Here is a 19,317-nt window from a genome sequence, read left to right on the forward strand (position 1 = left end):
AGCCCACCACCTGCCCTCTTTGCCGTCAGCTAGCAGATGACAAAGATATGGCTGATGGCAAAGCCTACCTTTGACGCCCGTTGCCTCTTTGTCGTCCGCTTTCTGGTAGCTGATGGCAAAGCCTTTCTTTGTTGTCCGCTAGCTGACGGCAAAGAGTCGGCAGACGGCAAATCTGCTGATTCCAGTAGTGTAACATCGCTATTCATCATTGAATTTGTTTTTTTATAGCTCACATCCCGTAGTTTGTTTCAACTTGAAATTTTGCATGTCAATAGAACATCACCCTTTTAACATCCAGTATTTTTTCAGATTTTTTCCAAAATTTTAAATGTGGTTTTCACGAAGTGTTCTTTGAATGCTAGTTTCCATGTGATATTCTCTCAGAAATGACCCTCTTCAACATGCCACCATGCATGAGAATTTTGATTGCATTATGCTACTTATGTTCAATATAATTATTTTCCAACTATACAATACAATAAATCATATGTATTTTAAATTTCAATTCGCATATTATTAATTGAAACATTCATTTTCCATGCACAATAATTTTATTGAAATATAAAACAATCAATTCCCCAGCAACGCGCGGGGTATTATCTAACTTAGCAAGTTTATCATGGCATTGTTGTTGGTGAAACAAGGATGCACCTAATGAAGAAAATAAGTATTACAATTTACATGTGAAACAACTTTTATGCACCTATACAATAAGTAAATCCAAAGCGCATCAAAATCATCACAGCCTAAATCGTGCGCTTTTTCACATATGCAACATTTTGAGAAGCACATGTGACATACTAAATTTTGACCTAGATTTAAGCACTATATTTCCCCCACCTTGGTATTATATTATTTTTTTCAACTTCAATAGAAATTTGAAAAAAAACGTCCAAGTACTCACACTAATAGTTGGCGGCCGCTGCGTGCGACCATCCGTGCGACCCAGCCATCGCACGGCTGTGGCTCCACGCACGCCCCGCTTCAGAATTTCTGCCAAAACAAAAAACAAAATACACATCCTAATACAGATTCTCTTCTTCGATACACTCCTATCCACATCTTTCCCCTTCTGAATGAACTGAAGCTCAACCTCCAGGGCCTTTCCGCCGTCGTGCCTTAGTCCGGCGTCCATCTAGACGAGCTAGCGCGTTGGTGCCCGTTTGTGCAGCCGCCATTGGCGCCGGCCAGAACTGCATCGTCGCTCAAAGGCGCGGAGCATGGCTAGCGGAGCCCCCATCGGCGCCGGCCAGACCTGCGTCGCCGCTCAGAGGCGCGGAGCCTGGCAGGCGGCTACGGGACCACATCCCATCCTGTCTAGGCTCGGCTGGCCGCGGCCCAGCCGTGCAGCAGCTTGGCCAGAACCGACGCCTCAATCGGCGTCCGCCGGACCCGCGGGACGGCCACACAACAGGGCAGCGCGTCAGGCTTGTGTAGGAGCTTTGAGGAGGGGTCAAGGGAGCGAGAGGTAGGACTCCGTCGACCGCAGCGTTGGCGCCATGGATTTGATGCGCCCTTGGAGAGGAAGAAGGTGGGACAGAGATGCTTGGAGGGGGGAGAGGGACTGCAGTATTCGGCTCCAGCTCGGGTCGGCACTTCCGTCCTCAACAAAGGCGCCGGCCTGCAGCTCGTGGATTCAGCATCACCTGCACAGGACACAGGTAAATCTCCTTCTTCTTGTGTTGCTCCTGTCTGATGCAGATTGAGTTGTGAGAAAGCTGAGAGCAGGCATTGTGTTTAATAAAAATTCTTTCCATGCTATTGTCAATCTTGTGCTCGCAACGCTCGAAGGCTTGGACCAATTGATCTGTTGTCTGCTCGCTCTGAGCTTCTAGGTTTGACATTTGGGCAGATGGTTATGTCTGCACTTTTGTCAATAGAATTAAAATTGATTGTTGGGATCCCTATCATCACACTTAAATTGAAGAATAACTGAGAGGTCGGATGAGCATGATGCCTGCGGACATTGTGCATAGATAATTCTGTGAACGAGTATATTTGATTGGCAAGATGGAGTAGCATTCAGTTAACGGTACATACAAGTTTCAGTAAAAATCAGTTGCAACTTGGAAGTCTAACACATATCAGATAAAACTCTCGAGAACAAATAGATTAGGTTGGCTTCGGTTGATTGAGAACGAATTGATTTTGTTCTGTCATCAAACCAGAGTCAGAGGTCCCAATGCTCCCTTGCAGTGAGGGATTCAGCACGGAATGTTGCCGGTGTAAATATGTATACATGTGATTTGTTGGATGACCCTGTGAATAAAATTAGAGAAGTTTAGTTTCATTGAAGTTCTGAAATTATACTTGAAACGAAAGTGTGTACTGCTTATACCACTGGAATATTGTGTGCTTCTTGGATCTGCGGTGACATTGGGATGGTATGACCACTTGATTGCAACATTGAAGCATTTAGGATAGATGTTGGATTCGGTAGATGGAGGAAGTCTTGATTTTCTCCTGTCATCGAACCAGATTTAGAGGCCCCAGTGGTCCCTTGCAGCGAGGTGTACATGTTATTTGTCGGATGACCCTGCGGAGAAAGCAAAGTTCAGTTGCACTGAAGTTTAAAAAATAGGAAATTTGAAAGTATGTACTGCTTCTACCATTGCTGCATTATATGGTTGGAATCCAGCCAACAGTTGATGGGTATGTGGTGGCATAGGGATGGTATTACCAATTGATGGCTGCATTGAAGCACTTAGCATAGTATTGTAGTGTAACTGATACGCAGCCATTTGATTCGTGAAAAATTCCATAGGACCCTGTAGAAAATGATAGAGAAAGGTCAGTACAGTTGAGGTTTTATAAGAAACAAGCGACATAGTATTATTACCAGTGACGGTTCATGAGACTGTAGTTGTATAATATCATGTGTGTTCTTTTTCTTCTTTGAAGCTGCTTTCTTCAAAAGACCCTGTTGAAAATGATAGAGAAACGTCAGCATGTTGAAAGTTTTATATGAATCGAGTAACAAAATATTATACCGTTGAGGGGCCACGAGGCTCTAGTTGCATAATATTAGTTGTGTTCTTTTTCTTCTTTGAAGTTGCTTTCTCAAATCCACCAACGGGTCTTTTTGATCCTTTCACAGTCTTCTCCTTGACCTTCATACCTTTTGGTTTTGCAAGCCCTTCGCCGTGTTTTGAAATTCTACTAGAGGCGATGTTTACTCCTGCCACTGTAATGCTAAATATCAGTCTTTGTTCAACAATAGTCTAGGCAATTATTGTTAGTATAGTTTGTACCTTCTTTAGTACAGGAAGTACCCAAATCAGTATCAGCACTAACCAAATCTTTATCAGCAGTAAACAAATCCGAATCAGCACTAACCAAATCTGGATTAGCGCGAACCAAATCTGGATCAGGGCTAACTAAATCTGGATCAGCTCTAATCTTCAAGCATTTCTCCACATCCTGTGCTAATTGCTCTGCACACTTCGCAGCCTTATAGTATGATTCTTCTGACTCAGCGGCACGAGCAGCTATTTTCACAAATATTCTGCACAGTTCCTTGTAGCGGTTAGACATTCTTGCTTTTAGGTTATCATGCGGGTTGCATTTGCTTGTTATATCTAGAACTTTGGCATCAATTGTCCATCTTTTCAAGATATATTCACCAGGGATATGCTTGATATTGTTAATATCAAGTACCTTTAAGCAATGAGAGCAAAGAATTCCAGCAAACTCAAACCTTTTGCAACTGCAGCTAACCTTTTCATCTTCTGGAATGAATCTAACAACATGTTCACGTTGTGTGCCATGAAATTTTACTACATAAATCTTCAGCTTTGTGTCACTTTCATCACAAAGCAATGTGTCGTAGTTCAGAGTCCGAAGCACTTGATCTTGAAACATCTTGAATATTGCTGGAGTATATGTACCTGCAGCTTGTTTTAACATATAGCTAGATTCAACCTTCAACTTGGGAGTAGTCTGTGTTGCTTTAAAGTCATACTTCACCTCTTCACATCTTTTATCCGAAACTAGCCGTTCAAAATGCTCAAAGAAAGTAAGCATGTCATATTTAATACTAATGTATCTCTTCAGTTCATTGTTCATGCTTTCACTTCTTTGGGTGGTACTCATGTGGGCAGAGAACGTATTTTTGCCGTACACTAGTGCCCAATGTTCCTTTTTCTCAAATAGCCTTTGCAGCCATTCATTGTCACGCAATCCATACTTGTCAATCATTTTATCCCATGCACCTGCAAATTCTTCCTCCTCTTCTATATCATAAATACAATGCTGAAAATCAACATTGAACTTCTTATATTCATCAACAACTCCGGCGAGGTGCTTGCGAGCATTTTGATTCATATGCCACACACAAAGTCTATGGTGAGAGTGAGGGAAGACTTCACGAATTGCCTTCGCCATTGCCGCATCTTCATCGGTGAGAATTGTACGTGGATGTTTTTCTGACATAACTTTTAGGAAATTTATGAAAAGCCAACCAAAACTAGCGGCAGTTTCATCATAGAGAAGTGCAGCACCAAAGACAACAGTTTTCTGATGATTATTCACCCCGACAATCAAACCAAATGGACGTCCATCATCTAGTTTTCTGTATGTGGTGTCAAAGCATATAACATCGCCGAATATTGCATAGTCTGAAACCATTTTGGAATCGGCCCAAAAAATATTAGTTATCAACTCATCCTCATCCACTTGAATTGAATAATAAAAGTTGACATCTTCCGAGACCTTTTTCTCCAAGTATTCTAATACTCCACCTGTGTCACCTACCTTTGCTTTTATTGTTCTCTTTGAGTATAAACAATTTTTCATATCTTGAGGTGTAAAGCCAAGGTTTTCACTTCCACCTGCTTCTTTGGCCATCAAATCAATTGTTGCTTTATTTGAAATGCCAACTGACTTTGCAACCTCTGCATTTGCTATCTGTGCTTCTGTCAGTTTTCTCTGGGATCTCAAGTATTGGGCCATTATTCCATGAGCAAGAGTGTGGTTATGTGATGCCTCGAATTCATACACATAATAAAATCCATTTCTAAGGCTAATCTTCATACGGGCATTACAACCACATCTTGTTTCAGGCCTACTATAACTAAATGTCTCCTCTCTTTTATCTTCCCGACGATGGCCTATAAGTTGTAGTAATTTTCTTAGAGCATAAAGAAGTGATCAACATCAAAACAAATTAAAAATAATCCATACCTTGACGAGAGCATGTAAATGTCCGTTGCTGAAATGTAGAAGAGTTTGTCACTTTATGGCCACTACTTCTTCTGATGCTAAAACCGATAGTTTTAGCATAGTTGTTATAAAATAAATAGGCTTCCTCTTCAGATAAAAATTTCATGCCAAGCTTTGGTACCCTTTCATCACTGTCATCTACTTCGGTTTCTTGCTGATCCTATATCAAAAAGGATATGATTTAGTTATTACTTTCCAGGAACTATATGCATTGTAAAAGGAATAGAAAATACTGTACTGGATGCTTTCCAGGAACTGAAATAAGAGATCCTACAAGAAAGTCCGCACATGCAGTTAAATTTGAAATGGGGGTGCTGTACATGGTTCTGATTTGTTTTTCTAAATGGAAAAGAACTAACTTTCCATCGTTGTTTGGCATGTGCGGATTGTGATCATGGTTTCTGTAGAAGTTCTACAAGGGTGCAGCATGCTGCTTTTTTCTGTCCAACATCCGGGATCGTGTCATAGTTAATGGAAAGATTCACCAACAAGAACTGCGTCAGGTTTCTTACTTTTGGGGTGTGAGATTGATCGTCACCCTCCTGGTTCCCCGGACCACTCGTCGGAGAAGCCAGGGGGGACGTCAGACTTGGAGATGCCATCAGGGACGCGGGTTACTTTGCTGCTCAAATCAACAGAAGCCGCTATTGATTGTTGTGCGCCCTCAAGACTGTAGGTCGCTCCTGCCTCCTGTGAGGAATAGATTTGCATTTTGGCGCGCTTTTGTATATGACATGGATCTGTTTGTGGGATGGCGGGAGATTGGATTATTCCCTCCAATTTTGCGTTCTGTTCTAATGATGAGAATATTACGGAAGAGAATCTGTATTAGGATGTGTATTTTGTTTTTTGTTTTGGCAGAAATTCTGGAGCGGGGCGTGCGTGGAGCCACAGCCGTGCGATGGCTGGGTCGCACGGATGGTCGCACGCAGCGGCCGCAGGCAAGCCGCGTCCGGTATATGTATTCAGATGACAAGGAAAGCAACAATAAATCGTACAAAGTTTGATTCAGAAAGGCCCAATCGAGAAACTAAAAGGAAAAAAACTAGAAGCCCATCTTGCCTTGCATGCTCCAATCCACGTTGCTGCTCACCGTCCTTGTCTCCTGAATAATTGCCTAGGTCCCCACCAACCCAAGAATAACAAGATTATCAAGGACCTCGTGGGGAATCGATGAACTTGAGTTTTGCTTTGCTGGATTTGTAGACCGGGTGTTCCTCTTGCTCTCTCTAAAATATGGAATGGATTGAGTGCTAGAGGCTAGAGAGGGAGGAATCCAAGTTTAAGCTTTCGATCAATGGAGGAAAGAGAGTAGGAGTTGTCAGTCGTCACCCTCCTTTGGAGAAAAGGGTGGCTTATATAGTTCCACCAGATTTTTGCCCCGTTATGCACACTACGCAGAGAAGTAGTCGGACATCCGACATGTCGGATTATCCGGCCTAGCCTCCAACATTGTATCCAACACTATCCAGAGACACTGGGCAAAGTTGGACCCGAGGTCGGAATATATGTCGAATAGTCCGACATAAGTCGGATAATACGATCTAATCCAGAGAACGACAACAACACAAAATGTGAAAAACATGGTGCTCGTCCACATTATGGCTGGTCATGGCTTTGTTTTCTTCAAGATTCCCACATAGGATTTATGGTGTATCCCCTCTTAATAGTACGACATACCTACGATTCAAAAAGGGTATATCATCGATAGAAAACCGACATGTCGTCTTCTTTTATCCTTTTAGCTTAGGGGGGTTGCCGACCAACTTTACGTTCCATGATGTGTATACAAAAAACACACTCGAAGCATAATTAGTTGTTTAATCAACATTGTCATTAATACCAAAACCCTCCTTAGGGGTGGATGTTCTTTCAATGAGGCTAGCGAAATCCACGTCTTCATTTGATGGTACATAACTTAGGGGAGTTTCATGCTCCCATCATGTGATAAAACCACTCGCACTCAAAAGTGACCTTCTCCGGCTTTGTCGTGTACTCCCTCCATTCCTTTTTTTCTCTGCACTTAATTTCTTTTCAATTTTTTCCTATACGGTCTACGTCTTCCTCTTTTGTCGTGCCCATTTCTATGCCCCGCTCGCGCCAGAGTAATTTCAGGCTGCCCGCAACGAGAGTACCATAGCTAGTATCATGCATGCCAATTAGGCAATTTTGATGAGGTAACATAGAATTAGTAATAAAGAAAGAGAGGGTTGAGTATCATACCATGCTACTATATTATAATAAATACAGTACTAATATATGTCTTGCATATTACTCTATGATACTATGCATTGCGGAGGTAGTATTATAAACTAATATCATATGTGTGATAATAACTTATGATACTACCCACTACGGGGAGCTTAAGTGCACATGCGTTATGTAGGGGGCGTTCCTTGTCATCCGTGTTACTAGTGATGCGCGGGAAAATAAACCGGGAGGGGGATTATAGAATGAGTGTTTCTTGGATGATTTTGATGCCGCTGACGGCCTGGCCTCATAGTAGGCCCCATCTGTGGCCACTTAGCTTGGTGGTCTGTTTCTATAATTTTTTATACTTTCCTTGGGTGTGTCTGTGTTCTTGTTGAATTTGTAACTCTTGTATGGACGTGATATTGACTTAATTTGTAAAGCGGGGCGAAAGCCAATTTCAAGAAAGATCATGACCTTGTCTTTGCTCAACCGTGAGTCCTCCAAAGAGAGTCGGTTCTTCTTTCGCTATACGAAGTAACCCAAATTAAGGTATCAATTAAGACAAGAGAAGGAAGCCTATGAAATTAATGTCATTAGATTCATATATACTCCCTCCGTTCCTAAATACAAGTCTTTTTAGAGATTTTACTATGGACTACATACGGAGCAAAATGAGCGAATCTACACTCTAAAATGCATCTATATACATCCATATGTAATCCATAGTGAAATCTCTACAAAGACTTATATTTAGGAACGGCGAGAGTATTTCAAAATGCTTCTTTTATTATTCATTTTTTACTTTAAATCTCAAAACTTACATATGAAAAGTGTTACTATTTGTCAAAGACTTGTCATAAGCGAGACCTAATATACAACGTGATTTGAAACAGAGTATTTACCTACCAGGGTCAAACCAACGGATGAATCATAAGGGTACAAATGTACAAACAGTAGTAAAAGGAACTCGTAAACCCCAACCCAAATGAATATATTAGTTGTTGAAGAGATGAAGTAGAACCAAGGTCTATTTTCTTGTTGACCATTCATTCCTGTTTAACATTGTGCAACTTGTGAGCAGGAGGGACATGGAAAGCACCAAGTGCACCGGCCAGAGGTGCGCCTACGTATAGCGCCAAGGGGGCTGGGGCTACTGTGGGGACGTAGGCGAACGTGCTTATATCCTGCTGTGTTCTCCACCGTCGGCTGCGCTGAACGCCAATCCCGTTCAGCAGCTTCTCGCAACCAAGATCAAGCCCGTGAACCCCTTTGCTCATGATCCGGTGAGCGTACAGAGCCCCGTTATTCTCCTGCATCAACAGGTGCCCCCGCTGCAGGGCCTGCGGCCCTGGGAGGCGCCGGCCGGCCGTCAGGTGGACGAAATCGACCTCGTACGCCATGGGTTCATGTTATGCGGCCAATAGCCGCCCGTGGACTCACCGCCGTCACCGACCAACCACCTTATCTGGATGATGCACGGCTCACCGCGCTGCCACCACGAATGATGGCAAATGATCGGCTGACTGTCCACCCGCCGGCTCTCGACCGACGTGATCTCCTCCGTCGCCAGGTCGAAGCGCGCGTGCTTAAGGATCCCGCCGTGATCATTGTCCTCGTAACTCCAGTATACGGCTCCGCCGTTGCACGCCGGGCCGTACTCGTACCAGGAGGCATGGGCGATCTTCACGGTCCTCCACTCCTTGTCTGCTCCGACGGTGAACACCTTCAGCTGACGCTGGTAGCCTTTGTGGACAATCTTGTATTGCCTAGTGGTGGCGTCGTAGCCGAAGCAGTACTGCAGTGCGCAGCGGCTCCACACCGGTTCTTTCGGCACCGGAACGGCGATCGACTCGCCGGTGAAGGGTTCTACAACCGGACTTTCAGATCCCGGGTGTCTAGACACCCCGTTATCTGGACCGTTCGTCCAGTCTGGCTGCGTTGAGATTTGTGCCAAGCTATCTAACTAATGAATATAATAATAGGTCTGTTTCTTGATTAGGCGGTGGCCGTTTGACGTAATCAACATAAACTAGTCTAGTATAGCTCTACTGTTACGCACCTACACCGACCTACAACCTATGAATATTGGTACATGATATGACATGTCTGCCTGCCAGAGTACTTAGAGGTAGATGTACGTGTCGGCCGGTGTTTCAAACGAGCCACTGGCGATGAGACGTGTCGTCTACAACCTCCCCACGTCTTGGTTCACTGCTACTTGCCACGCATTCTAGGTGCATAGCGTCCTTGATATTGCAGCAGGACTAGCAGCCGGACTAGCTGCGGGACTCACCGGCGGATGGTGCAGCTGGACATGCTCACTTGCTTGCCCGACATGTCGTCCGCCATCTGCTCCGGCCAATCCATCCGCCATCAGTTGTGTTACTTCCCCAACCGCGTTCACCTCCGGCTCTCTGTTTCTTCGAGTTGATATCTGTGCGGCAGCATACCTCGCTGTGATAGCACGCGCGCAAAAGATGCACCCCTTACCGGTGCACTATGCAGACCACATGCGTGTTAGATGCAGCGGGAGATGCAGAGTAGCTGGACATCTGATATATCATCTGAGAACAAGAAATCTTACCGCCACTGGCGGCTTACGAAGAACATGAGATCTCTCCGTCCACGCTGATGAAGAAGCGGACGACGATGCCTCCCCTTGTAGGTGGATTGCAATACCAGGCTGGACGTTGCCCATCTCATACATACAGAACTCCCCCAGAACTCCCCCGCCGGTGGCGTTGTCTGCTAGAAAAAACCACACCGGCCGCTACTCTCTCCGGTGACCAAAAAAGCTCACACTGGTGACAAATGAAAAGAAGGGATGCAGACTGTGCGCAAAGGGATATCATGTCATGCAACTGTGCGCATGTATCGTTCTCCCTCTGCTGTCACCTCAATAAACACCGCCCGTGGACAGCAATATCTTTTCCAGCCCGATTCCTGACATGCCTCACTCCTCCCGAGGCTAACAGACCTATACTTGCAGAGCCTATTCCTGCCATGCCTCTCTCCTCCCGTCGCTATTTGTCTCTCTGATAAAGCCGGCTAATCATACTAGTACTGTACAAGCGTCTGTACCTGAAAGCTACACGGCACGAATCTTTAACTCATTCAACGGACAGGATAACCAGGTGCCGGGGCACCCGGGTGTCGTCACACCTTTTCGACGAACTGGATGCCGGTGTCGTTGAGGATTCCGATGCCGGCGGAGGCGAAGTTGGCGCCGACGAGCAGGTTCTCGCCGTCCAGCTCGGGGCTAAGATACGGCAGCACCGGCACGGATCCTATCTGCTCGCCTGCGTGCAACATTGTTAATCAATCATTAGTTAGCCAAGCCCTCTAAATACCACCGACGGCTGGTGAAGAGCATCCATGAATGCACGAGCTTGCTACTCAACTGATGAGGTCGACGACGTTCTTGTCATTGGAGAACCTCCCTGCGGCGTGGTGGTCCGGGGTGTCGATGCCGTAGGGCCACGAGTCGGCGCGCGCCGACGTCATGAGGTAGTTGTTGTTGCCGTTGTCCACCAGCGAGTCGCCGAAGATGAAGAAGGCCCGGGCCGCGCCCGCCGCCGGCAGGGCCGGGAGCACGCAGACCGCGACGGCTAGAAGGGCCACTTGCCACGAGGAGGCCGCCATTGCTGCTATCGCTCCACACTCACTTGCCAGTTGCCACTGAAAGTGAGACGTAGTAGCTAGTGTATGCGTGTACACTTGGTGGATGCACTGAAACGTTGCGTGCAGTCGCCATTTATAGAGCATCTATCCGTCTAGGTAGGCACTTGTGCATCCATCTAGCTAGTGAGTGAGTGAGTGGCCTCTTGCTTGGATCATGTCGTCGTCGCCGGAATTTACTCCGCGTGGCCCGGTACGACGTGTGGTTGGTGCACTGCTGTGCTGGTCACAGTGCCTGCGCGTGGACCTTTAATTCTCCGGTAATTATGTCCCGCGGTTTACTGTCAATTCCTTGCCGGTTTTGGGGTTTGGTTGGTGTGTGCATTTTCAGACGCGCATTGGATCTTTGCAGGCTGTTTCACATGAATGATGAGCTGCCTCTGACTGAGCCAAAAATAGATTTCTTGTTAGTGTGTGCTGCAATTAATCACCTTTGTGAGAGCACTTCTGCTTGCCCTCCGAATAACAGTTGGTTGATTAGGGAGATATTTCATTGTTCAGTACCACTGGTATGCAAGCGGGCACGCAACTCGGTTCAATTGCGTGTGGCGGGACGATTTCGAGTACCGTAGGGGTGAATGAATTCCGATCTATCCGAATATGTGCACACCAGATGAATCTTAGTGCAACTAGTACTCGTCATCAAGTCGAGCTGCAATAAAACATGAAATGTCCCTGCGTTTCAGTTATGAAAGAACAAAGTGCTTATGAATTTCACAGAGTACTGTACTCTGGAGAAGTTTTATTTTTCGAAAATCGAAATGGCATACTCTGGAGAAGTGAGTGAAGAGATGATGGTCTATCCATTTCGTACGGTTGTTTATTCACAGTGACCTAAGGCAACTTGTTATTCATTCAAGAGGGCAGTTGGATCTATCTCTATCTAACATCTACGCAATGACGCCTAGATTCAGGTGAGCTGTATGCAGTAGCAGTAGCAGTAGCAGCTGCTATAACCTTCCCAATGAGAAGCAGATCTTAATTACAACAGCCCACATGCACTTCCATCACTAGAGTGTGGTTTGCACTAACAATCCAACCTAACAATGTTCAAATCAGCCACTATGAGCTTGTTAGTTACAGTTATACTCCACACTCCACAGTATCCATCTCAAGATTGCTACTCCGGTGCTAAACCAAACCGGCAGAACAAGCACCATCAATATGGAGATCAACCAACGGTTAGGTACCACCTTGATCGATCAATCGATGAGTCGACAAGCACCATTCCACCGCCTCGTCATATAATTGCATGTCTCCTCCCCTCCAGGCTCTAGGACTCTTAACTAGCAAGGGATTATGGTTCAGGAAGCTTCACTGTGGGTCGACAAGTGGAACCCCATCCATATATATGTAAAATTAGATGGATCTGTGCCCAAGCAGTACTGCATTGTAGCAGTAGTACAATGCCGTAGGCAGGGGCCCAATCCATCCCCAACCCTCAGCCGCGCGGCATTTACTCAAGAATTCAGGTACGTGTGTCTCTGAGCAGCAGTTAAATCTAGGCATGCAGCCAAGCATTGGTGAAATCATTTGCCAAGCTACAAAGAGTTTATTATTTATAGTGTCCATAGATGAATTCAGGTACGTGTGTCTCTGAGCAGCAGATAAATCTAGGCAGGCAGGCAGGCATGGGGGTGAAATGAAAATCTGCCAAGCTACAGACAGTTTAGAGTAGACAGATGAACCTTCGAGCTAGCAGGTGCACATGCCCTGGGTTTTACAGGGTGGGCCGGCGGGGCTCAGTCGACACTCGACAGAGGAGTACTCTGCCATTACGGGAGAGTGAAGTTAATAAGCTGCCGCTGGATGGATGGGTGGATCCAAGGTTGGTTCACTCACCTTCTTATGGAGGCCATTGAATTCCTGTGTTCCCTCCCCAGAGAGACACGATGGAGGATGAAATACAGAGTTAACTCTGAGATGGGATGAGATAAGATGAGATGGATCGGAGCCGAAGCAGCAGGTCAAGTACATGGATTTCGACTTGGCTAGCTTCCTCCTGCCGGCTCCGGCAAGTTACTCGATCGGCCAAGTACAGGGGTCACTGTATGCTGGTTAATTACCACGGGGAGTTACCCACTGCCGGCGAGATGTTTTTGTGTACCTGCAGCTCATTGAAACCTGCATCTGCCTTACGGCTTGTATGTTCCTAGTGAGTACTAGTATTATAATACAGTACGTACGTGCGGCTGCACGGTGCACGTACGCGTGTGCTCCTGAACTGTCGGCTCCTCCGTCTGAATTCGAGCTTGAGTATGTGAACATTTTCTCCAAGTTTCAGAAATGAGGCGCGCGTTGGCACATTTCTCTGAACATTCCCAGGTAGGATCGGGGTAGCACGTCGACGTCGCTGCATGGGTGGAGGTAGCTGACTACTCCTGCCTACCTACAACGAAAACGACGGTTTATGAGGTCTCGGGCCTTAATGCCAATTACGTATGCAGCTAGTATCAAATTGGCGCCATCAATCAATTCTTGTACCCTTTTGGTGCATACGACGTTGCCGCAACATGCATATACCGACAAGCAGCTGTCGTCGAGCGATGGACGATGATGAGGTTGATAGGGCGTCACTGTCTAACTAGCGGAGCATCATGCGCCGACGAGAGTGATGTTAGCCGTGGCGCGCACGTACGTAATTAGATGTTCATATATAGAAAGTAGAACCATGCTTATATTGGTCACTGATGTTACGTACGCCGTGGTCTGTCTAGCTATTTTTCTTCTGGCGTCCCGAAATATTGGGATCCTAACTAATTACACGCCAACTTTTAATTTGTCCACATCCGCTCGGTATATATGTACGTGAACGACTGAAATGACCAGCCTATATGCGTACGTGCGTAGTACGTATGTGGTAGTGATGGCAGTAGCAGTGAGATCCACGGGCTGCACGTATGTGGCCCTGTATCCGAGAATCTAGCCGTACGTAGTTATGTTGGTCATTCACACACCAACCGCGCCTCATGCTCTCATGCTCTTCCACGCCTCGCACCAACTCTCGTGGCTTTTTAATTTCATGCCGTTTTTACTGCAAAAAAATATGCACTCCGAGGTTACTCAACTACCATGCGTGTTCCTGGTTCAGACAGAGCACTGGCTAGCTAGCCTGCAGGTGAAACGAAGGTAGGAGTAGCGAATTAAGTTGGTGAGTTCAACGGGTCAGATCGAAGCCGTTTCACCGGCTATTTATGGTCGGGACGGTGGTAAGGCCAACTCCACGGCACGACCTAAACGAATGTCCGTTTTGTTTGAATTTCATTCGTTTGAGGTGACAATGAAGACAAATACGGACATGTGTGTCCGGCTGGTGTTGTAGGCGCCCACCATGGCGCCCAACTTCAAAACGTCCGCTGCGTCCGCATGCGCTGATCGCGCGAAAAGCCGATGCCGCTCGCCGCGCTTCTCCTTGCGCTCGCCGCCCGAGGCCCGCTGCCCGCCCTGCCGCGCCCGTGGCCGCCTCGCCGCCCGCGCACGCGCTCCTCCCTGCGCTCGCCGCTCGCCGCCCGCCCACGCGCTCCTTCCTGCGCTCGCCGCCCGCACCCTCGCCGCCCCGCACCGCAGCGCCAGCTCGCCGCCGCGCCCCGCCGTGGTCGTCCCGCCGCACCAGCTCGCAGCGGTGCCCCGGCGCCCGCAGCCCCCTGCGCGCGTGCCCGCGCCATGGCGGCATGCAGCCGTGCCCAGCGCCCGCGCCATGGCCGCCCGCAGCCGCGCACGCCGCCCCCTATGCTCGCCGCGGCGCCCGGCCCGCGCGCGCTCGCCCGGCCCCTCCTGAGGCCACACCCGCTCGCCCTCTCGCCGCGGCGCCCGCGCTCGCCCGCTCGCCGCTGTGCCCGCGCGCGCGCCTGCTCGCCCGCTGGCCCTCCCCGCCTCACATCGCCGCGCCCGCCCGTCCGCCCGCCTCGCCTCGCCCCGCCCCGCCTCGCCGCGCTCGCCTCGCCGCCGGCCACGCCTCGCCACGCTCGTCCACGACGGGATGCTGTCGGTGCTCTCGTCACGGGCGGAGAGAGAAAAGGAGGAGAGGGAGATGTGGGGCTGACACATGGGGCTGGCGGACATGCAGCGGACGAGGACGCCACATAGACGTCCGTTTGTGTCTGCTTTTACTCCAAAGCCAGCTCAAGTTTGGGTTGCGAATGGGGTCGAACGGAGAGAAAACGGACAGAAAAATAAGATGGGGTCGCGCAGGGGCGGATCTAGAAAAAAACTTGAGAGGGGGCAAGAATGTATGGCGATATACCAACAAAATATGCATCCATATGAACTACCACATATGCCGCTATCATACAATGCAACACAATGCAATGTCCTCTGCCTCGTTGTACCGCAACCAATTACCACGTATTGATCATGCTAATCGCCATTAAAATGTTGATTGATCTTCCAACCCATCACGTTATAGGATGAGGCTCGCGAGTGGCGACCCCCTACATTGAGTATTTTCCTCTTATATCATCATACTGATTGGGATTATAATATGCAATCCTTTTCCTTTTAAACAGAACTCTAGAAAGATTGTTTTTTTTTAGAGAAAAGCTATACTCGGCTTTATAAATAAAGCAACTCTAGAAAGATTGTTCAAATCAACTAATTCATGTATCTTGGTAGTTGTTAGATTTTGAAAGAAAAAAAACCCACTATGGCTGTGCCAAAAAGTGAAATGTTAAATGAATTCCTAAAATTACCACACATCATACATGAAGTTGAATCGTCTTAGGGACTAGGAAATATTAATAGATCATCCCAATTGAATTGCAGTTGCTCTGGCCGGACTAGCCTATTTTACTCGTCACTAATATGTTGTTTATACAAAATTTGTATGTTTCAAGAAAAATGTTCCAACTGGCTATTCATCCTAATCAGTAAATTATACATATGAATTGGTGAGACTAACATGATTTCTAAGATAGAAATTGCACAAACAAAAAAAAAATGAAAAGAGAAGAACCTACGTGACGTATACGGCTTACCTTGATGTCAATTAAAATTAGGGAATTGCATATTCAAGATTTAGGGATGGAAGATGTGCTGCTGCGCCTTCATGCAAGACCAGGAAGGATGAAGGACGACAAGTCGGCAATTATCAGCGGCAAGCTGACGGTCGCGTGAACGGCTAGGTGGGCGGCAGCCAGGTTTCCGCCTCCTGCGTGGTGGCGGCGTGCGTGTGTATACAAGTTAGGGATGCAATGAGTCTAATAAAAATCTGCGATCGAGAAGGCAATGTGTGAAACGTGTACAAGATGTGGGCTGTAGCAATTCTTATTTTTTGGTGAGATGATTCCTCAGAGTTTAGTTAGAATCCATAGGCTCCTAAAAATACACGAGAAAATGGGCTGAATGGGGGCATGGTACTAGCCCAAGTGGGGGCAGGCAAGTACACGCACAATCAAGTATACGTGGATGAGAAAATCGAGTGGGGGCAGCTGCCCCCACAACCTCTATCATGCGTCCGCCTCTGAGGTCACGCGCCCGCCTCTGAGGTCGCGCGCTGGGTCGTTTCGTTTGTCCGTTTTACCCTAAACGGATAGGCCCGGATTGGATGGGGTCGCACGGTGGAGTTGGCCTAAGTACATCTACAGCGACAGCAGGCCGGCCGGGCGCTGCCACCGCTCCACGTCTGGCGCATGTCTCGGCGGAGAGTTGGTAAGCGGTGCGATTGATGTGTTTTGATCTGCTCAAATAGAGTAAATTGCACAGAAGTATCATAATTGGGGCATTGAAAATAGATTGGTACCAAAATTGATAATTTTTACGTGTCAGTACTAAGATTAAGGCAATGTGTGAAACGTGTACAAGATGTGGGCTGTAGCAATTCTTATTTTTTGGTGAGATGATTCCTCAGAGTTTAGTTAGAATCCATAGGCTCCTAAAAATACACGAGAAAATGGGCTGAATGGGGGCATGGTACTAGCCCAAGTGGGGGCAGGCAAGTACACGCACAATCAAGTATACGTGGATGAGAAAATCGAGTGGGGGCAGCTGCCCCCACAACCTCTATCATGCGTCCGCCTCTGAGGTCACGCGCCCGCCTCTGAGGTCGCGCGCTGGGTCGTTTCGTTTGTCCGTTTTACCCTAAACGGATAGGCCCGGATTGGATGGGGTCGCACGGTGGAGTTGGCCTAAGTACATCTACAGCGACAGCAGGCCGGCCGGGCGCTGCCACCGCTCCACGTCTGGCGCATGTCTCGGCGGAGAGTTGGTAAGCGGTGCGATTGATGTGTTTTGATCTGCTCAAATAGAGTAAATTGCACAGAAGTATCATAATTGGGGCATTGAAAATAGATTGGTACCAAAATTGATAATTTTTACGTGTCAGTACTAAGATTAGGGCAAGCCGTTGTAAAAAATCAGGCGAGGCGGGAATCGAACCTGCGACCTGCAGCGGACGGGCGCCACGCGCTAACCACCACGCCACAGCGCAGCTCGTGTTGAACACAGGCGTTCCCTTTCTTATACCATGACTGAATCGCTGGGCCGGCCCACCGAGGCCTGCATTTTTTTTCGATTCGCACTTAACTGCCGTTTGTGTTGGGCTCGTTCGTTACCCCGGTTACTATTCGTTTCATTTCTCTTATGCTTTTAGAATGCGCGGTGAACTTTTTGTAATTTATGGTGAACATTTTCTAAATTTATTATAAAAGTTTTAATGCATTTCTTATAAAAGTTGCAGTTTTAATGCATTTCTAAAATTTATTAAGATTACACAATTTTTTTAATACAGGTTGTCAACTTTTTTCTTTACAAACGATTAACATTTTCTCCATTATAATAAACGTTGAACATATTTTAAATGCAAATCGAAGATTTTTGTAATATATCTTGAAGTTTTTCTTAAGATATGATGAACATTTTACATAATGCGCGGTGAACTTTTTGTAATTTATGGTGAACATTTTCTTGATACACGATGAGTTTCAAGAACTTTTTGCCCCGGTTTCTTAATCATTCTTGCAATCAATGCATTAAAACTTGAACATATAATTTTAAATGCATTAAATTTTAGAAACATGGCGCAGAACATGTATTAAAAATAATTGTGTAATCATAATAAATTTTAGAAATGTATTAAAACTTTTCAACTTTTATTAAAATAATCAAGTGATTCTGGAAATGCAAATTAACTTTACACAATAAGTTTTAATACATACTGAACATTTTGTGAAATACAAAAATTTCACCATGTATTAAGAAAATATTCGCCATAACAATCTTGAAACTCAGCGTGTATTAATAAAATGTCACCATAAATTATAAAAAAAGTTACCATGAATTAAGTAAAATGTTCCTTATCGTAAGAAAATTGAACAACCTATAGTACAAAAATGTTCAATTTGCATTTCAAATATGTTCAACGGATATTACCAAAGTTTATTATATTAAGAAAATGTTCACCGTTTGTAAAGAAAGGTTCATCGTGCATTGAAAAATGTTCACTATAAGCAGAAAAAGTGTTCAGCGTATATTAAAAAAATGTTCACCGCGCATTCTAAAAGCATAAGAGAAATGAAAGGAATATGGGCAACGAACGAGCCCAACACAAGCGGCAGTTAAGTGCGAATCGAAAAAAGAATGTAGGCCTCGGTGGGCCGGCCCAGCGATTCAGACATGGTATAAGAAAGGGAACGCCTGTGTTCGAACGCGAGCTGCGCTGTGGCGTGGTGGTTAGCGCGTGGCGCCCGTGCACTGCAGGTCGCAGGTCGTGGGAAATTGCGAACAAAAAAGAATGCCTCTCGTGGAGCCTTTTTCCCGCAAAAAAATTGGGCATTTTTTTGATTACATACAACATTAGGGGGTTTTCTGCAAAAAACATGTCACGTCGGCACCTAACGGGCGGGCCCTGCCGGTCAGATACACCGTCAATACGTATAAAACGCACTTTTAGTCTTTTTTGCAACTGCTCGTCCCAATCTTAGTACTGACACGTAAAAATTATCAATCTTGGTACTAATCTGCTTCCAATGCCCCAATTATGGTACTTCTGTGCAATTAACTCGCTCAAATAAAGTGGCTAAGCTAGCCTTGATGTCGTGCAACTGGAGTACTTGGGTCATATATTTTACTTATATCGTTGGCATCCCTAAAAAAACTTCTATGGTTGACATGTATTTGCATTCAGTTTTGTTTACAGCCCACTAAGATTTACAGCCTATTAGGGATTTACACCGCCGCTTAAAATGACTCTTTCTGAAACTACCTTTTCTCCTCCCTCCACATCTTGTGACT

General features: G+C 46.2%; 2 protein-coding genes across 4 annotated transcripts; both read right to left on the bottom strand.

Annotated features, from left to right (window-relative positions):
- Positions 1-1,966: 1,966 nt before the first annotated feature.
- Positions 1,967-11,174, bottom strand: LOC125510099 (protein FAR1-RELATED SEQUENCE 5). Of its 3 annotated transcripts, XM_048675191.2 has the most exons (9): positions 10,815-11,174; positions 10,576-10,712; positions 5,182-5,380; positions 3,252-5,108; positions 2,991-3,184; positions 2,840-2,920; positions 2,610-2,768; positions 2,339-2,536; positions 1,967-2,259 (listed from the first exon to the last, which is right to left on the bottom strand). In XM_048675191.2, exons 1-9 carry the CDS (start codon positions 11,053-11,055, stop codon positions 2,113-2,115), a joined length of 3,213 nt encoding a protein of 1,070 aa, XP_048531148.2. In that variant the 5' UTR covers positions 11,056-11,174; the 3' UTR covers positions 1,967-2,112. The 3 variants fall into 3 exon arrangements, with proteins under 3 accessions (XP_048531148.2, XP_087377551.1, XP_087377552.1); XM_087521425.1 differs by lacking the exons at positions 10,576-10,712; positions 10,815-11,174 and adding an exon at positions 5,733-5,822; XM_087521426.1 differs by lacking the exons at positions 1,967-2,259; positions 2,339-2,536; positions 2,610-2,768; positions 2,840-2,920; positions 2,991-3,184 and having other exon boundaries at positions 3,211-5,108.
- LOC147972377 (uncharacterized) lies at positions 8,781-9,780 on the bottom strand. Its single transcript, XM_087522414.1, has 2 exons — positions 9,736-9,780; positions 8,781-9,376 (listed from the first exon to the last, which is right to left on the bottom strand). The coding sequence occupies exons 1-2, from the start codon at positions 9,778-9,780 to the stop codon at positions 8,783-8,785; spliced, it is 639 nt and encodes a 212-aa protein (XP_087378540.1). The 3' UTR covers positions 8,781-8,782.
- Positions 11,175-19,317: the final 8,143 nt, after the last annotated feature.

Source organism: Triticum urartu, chromosome 5A (assembly GCF_056163025.1).
Source record: "Triticum urartu cultivar PI428250 chromosome 5A, HENAU_Tu73, whole genome shotgun sequence".
Taxonomy (NCBI): Eukaryota; Viridiplantae; Streptophyta; class Magnoliopsida; order Poales; family Poaceae; genus Triticum; species Triticum urartu.

Coding starts and splice junctions, on each gene's coding strand:
- LOC125510099 (XM_048675191.2), bottom strand. CDS start 11,055: ATGGCGGCCTCCTCGTGGCAAGTGGCCCTTCTAGCCGTCGCGGTCTGC. Junction 10,713..10,814: donor GAACGTCGTCGACCTCATCA/GTTGAGTAGCAA, acceptor TGTTGCACGCAG/GCGAGCAGATAGGATCCGTG. Junction 5,381..10,575: donor GCATCCAGTTCGTCGAAAAG/GTGTGACGACAC, acceptor TTTTTGATATAG/GATCAGCAAGAAACCGAAGT.
- LOC147972377 (XM_087522414.1), bottom strand. CDS start 9,780: ATGGATTGGCCGGAGCAGATGGCGGACGACATGTCGGGCAAGCAA. Junction 9,377..9,735: donor ACGACATGTCGGGCAAGCAA/GTGAGCATGTCC, acceptor TATATTCATTAG/TTAGATAGCTTGGCACAAAT.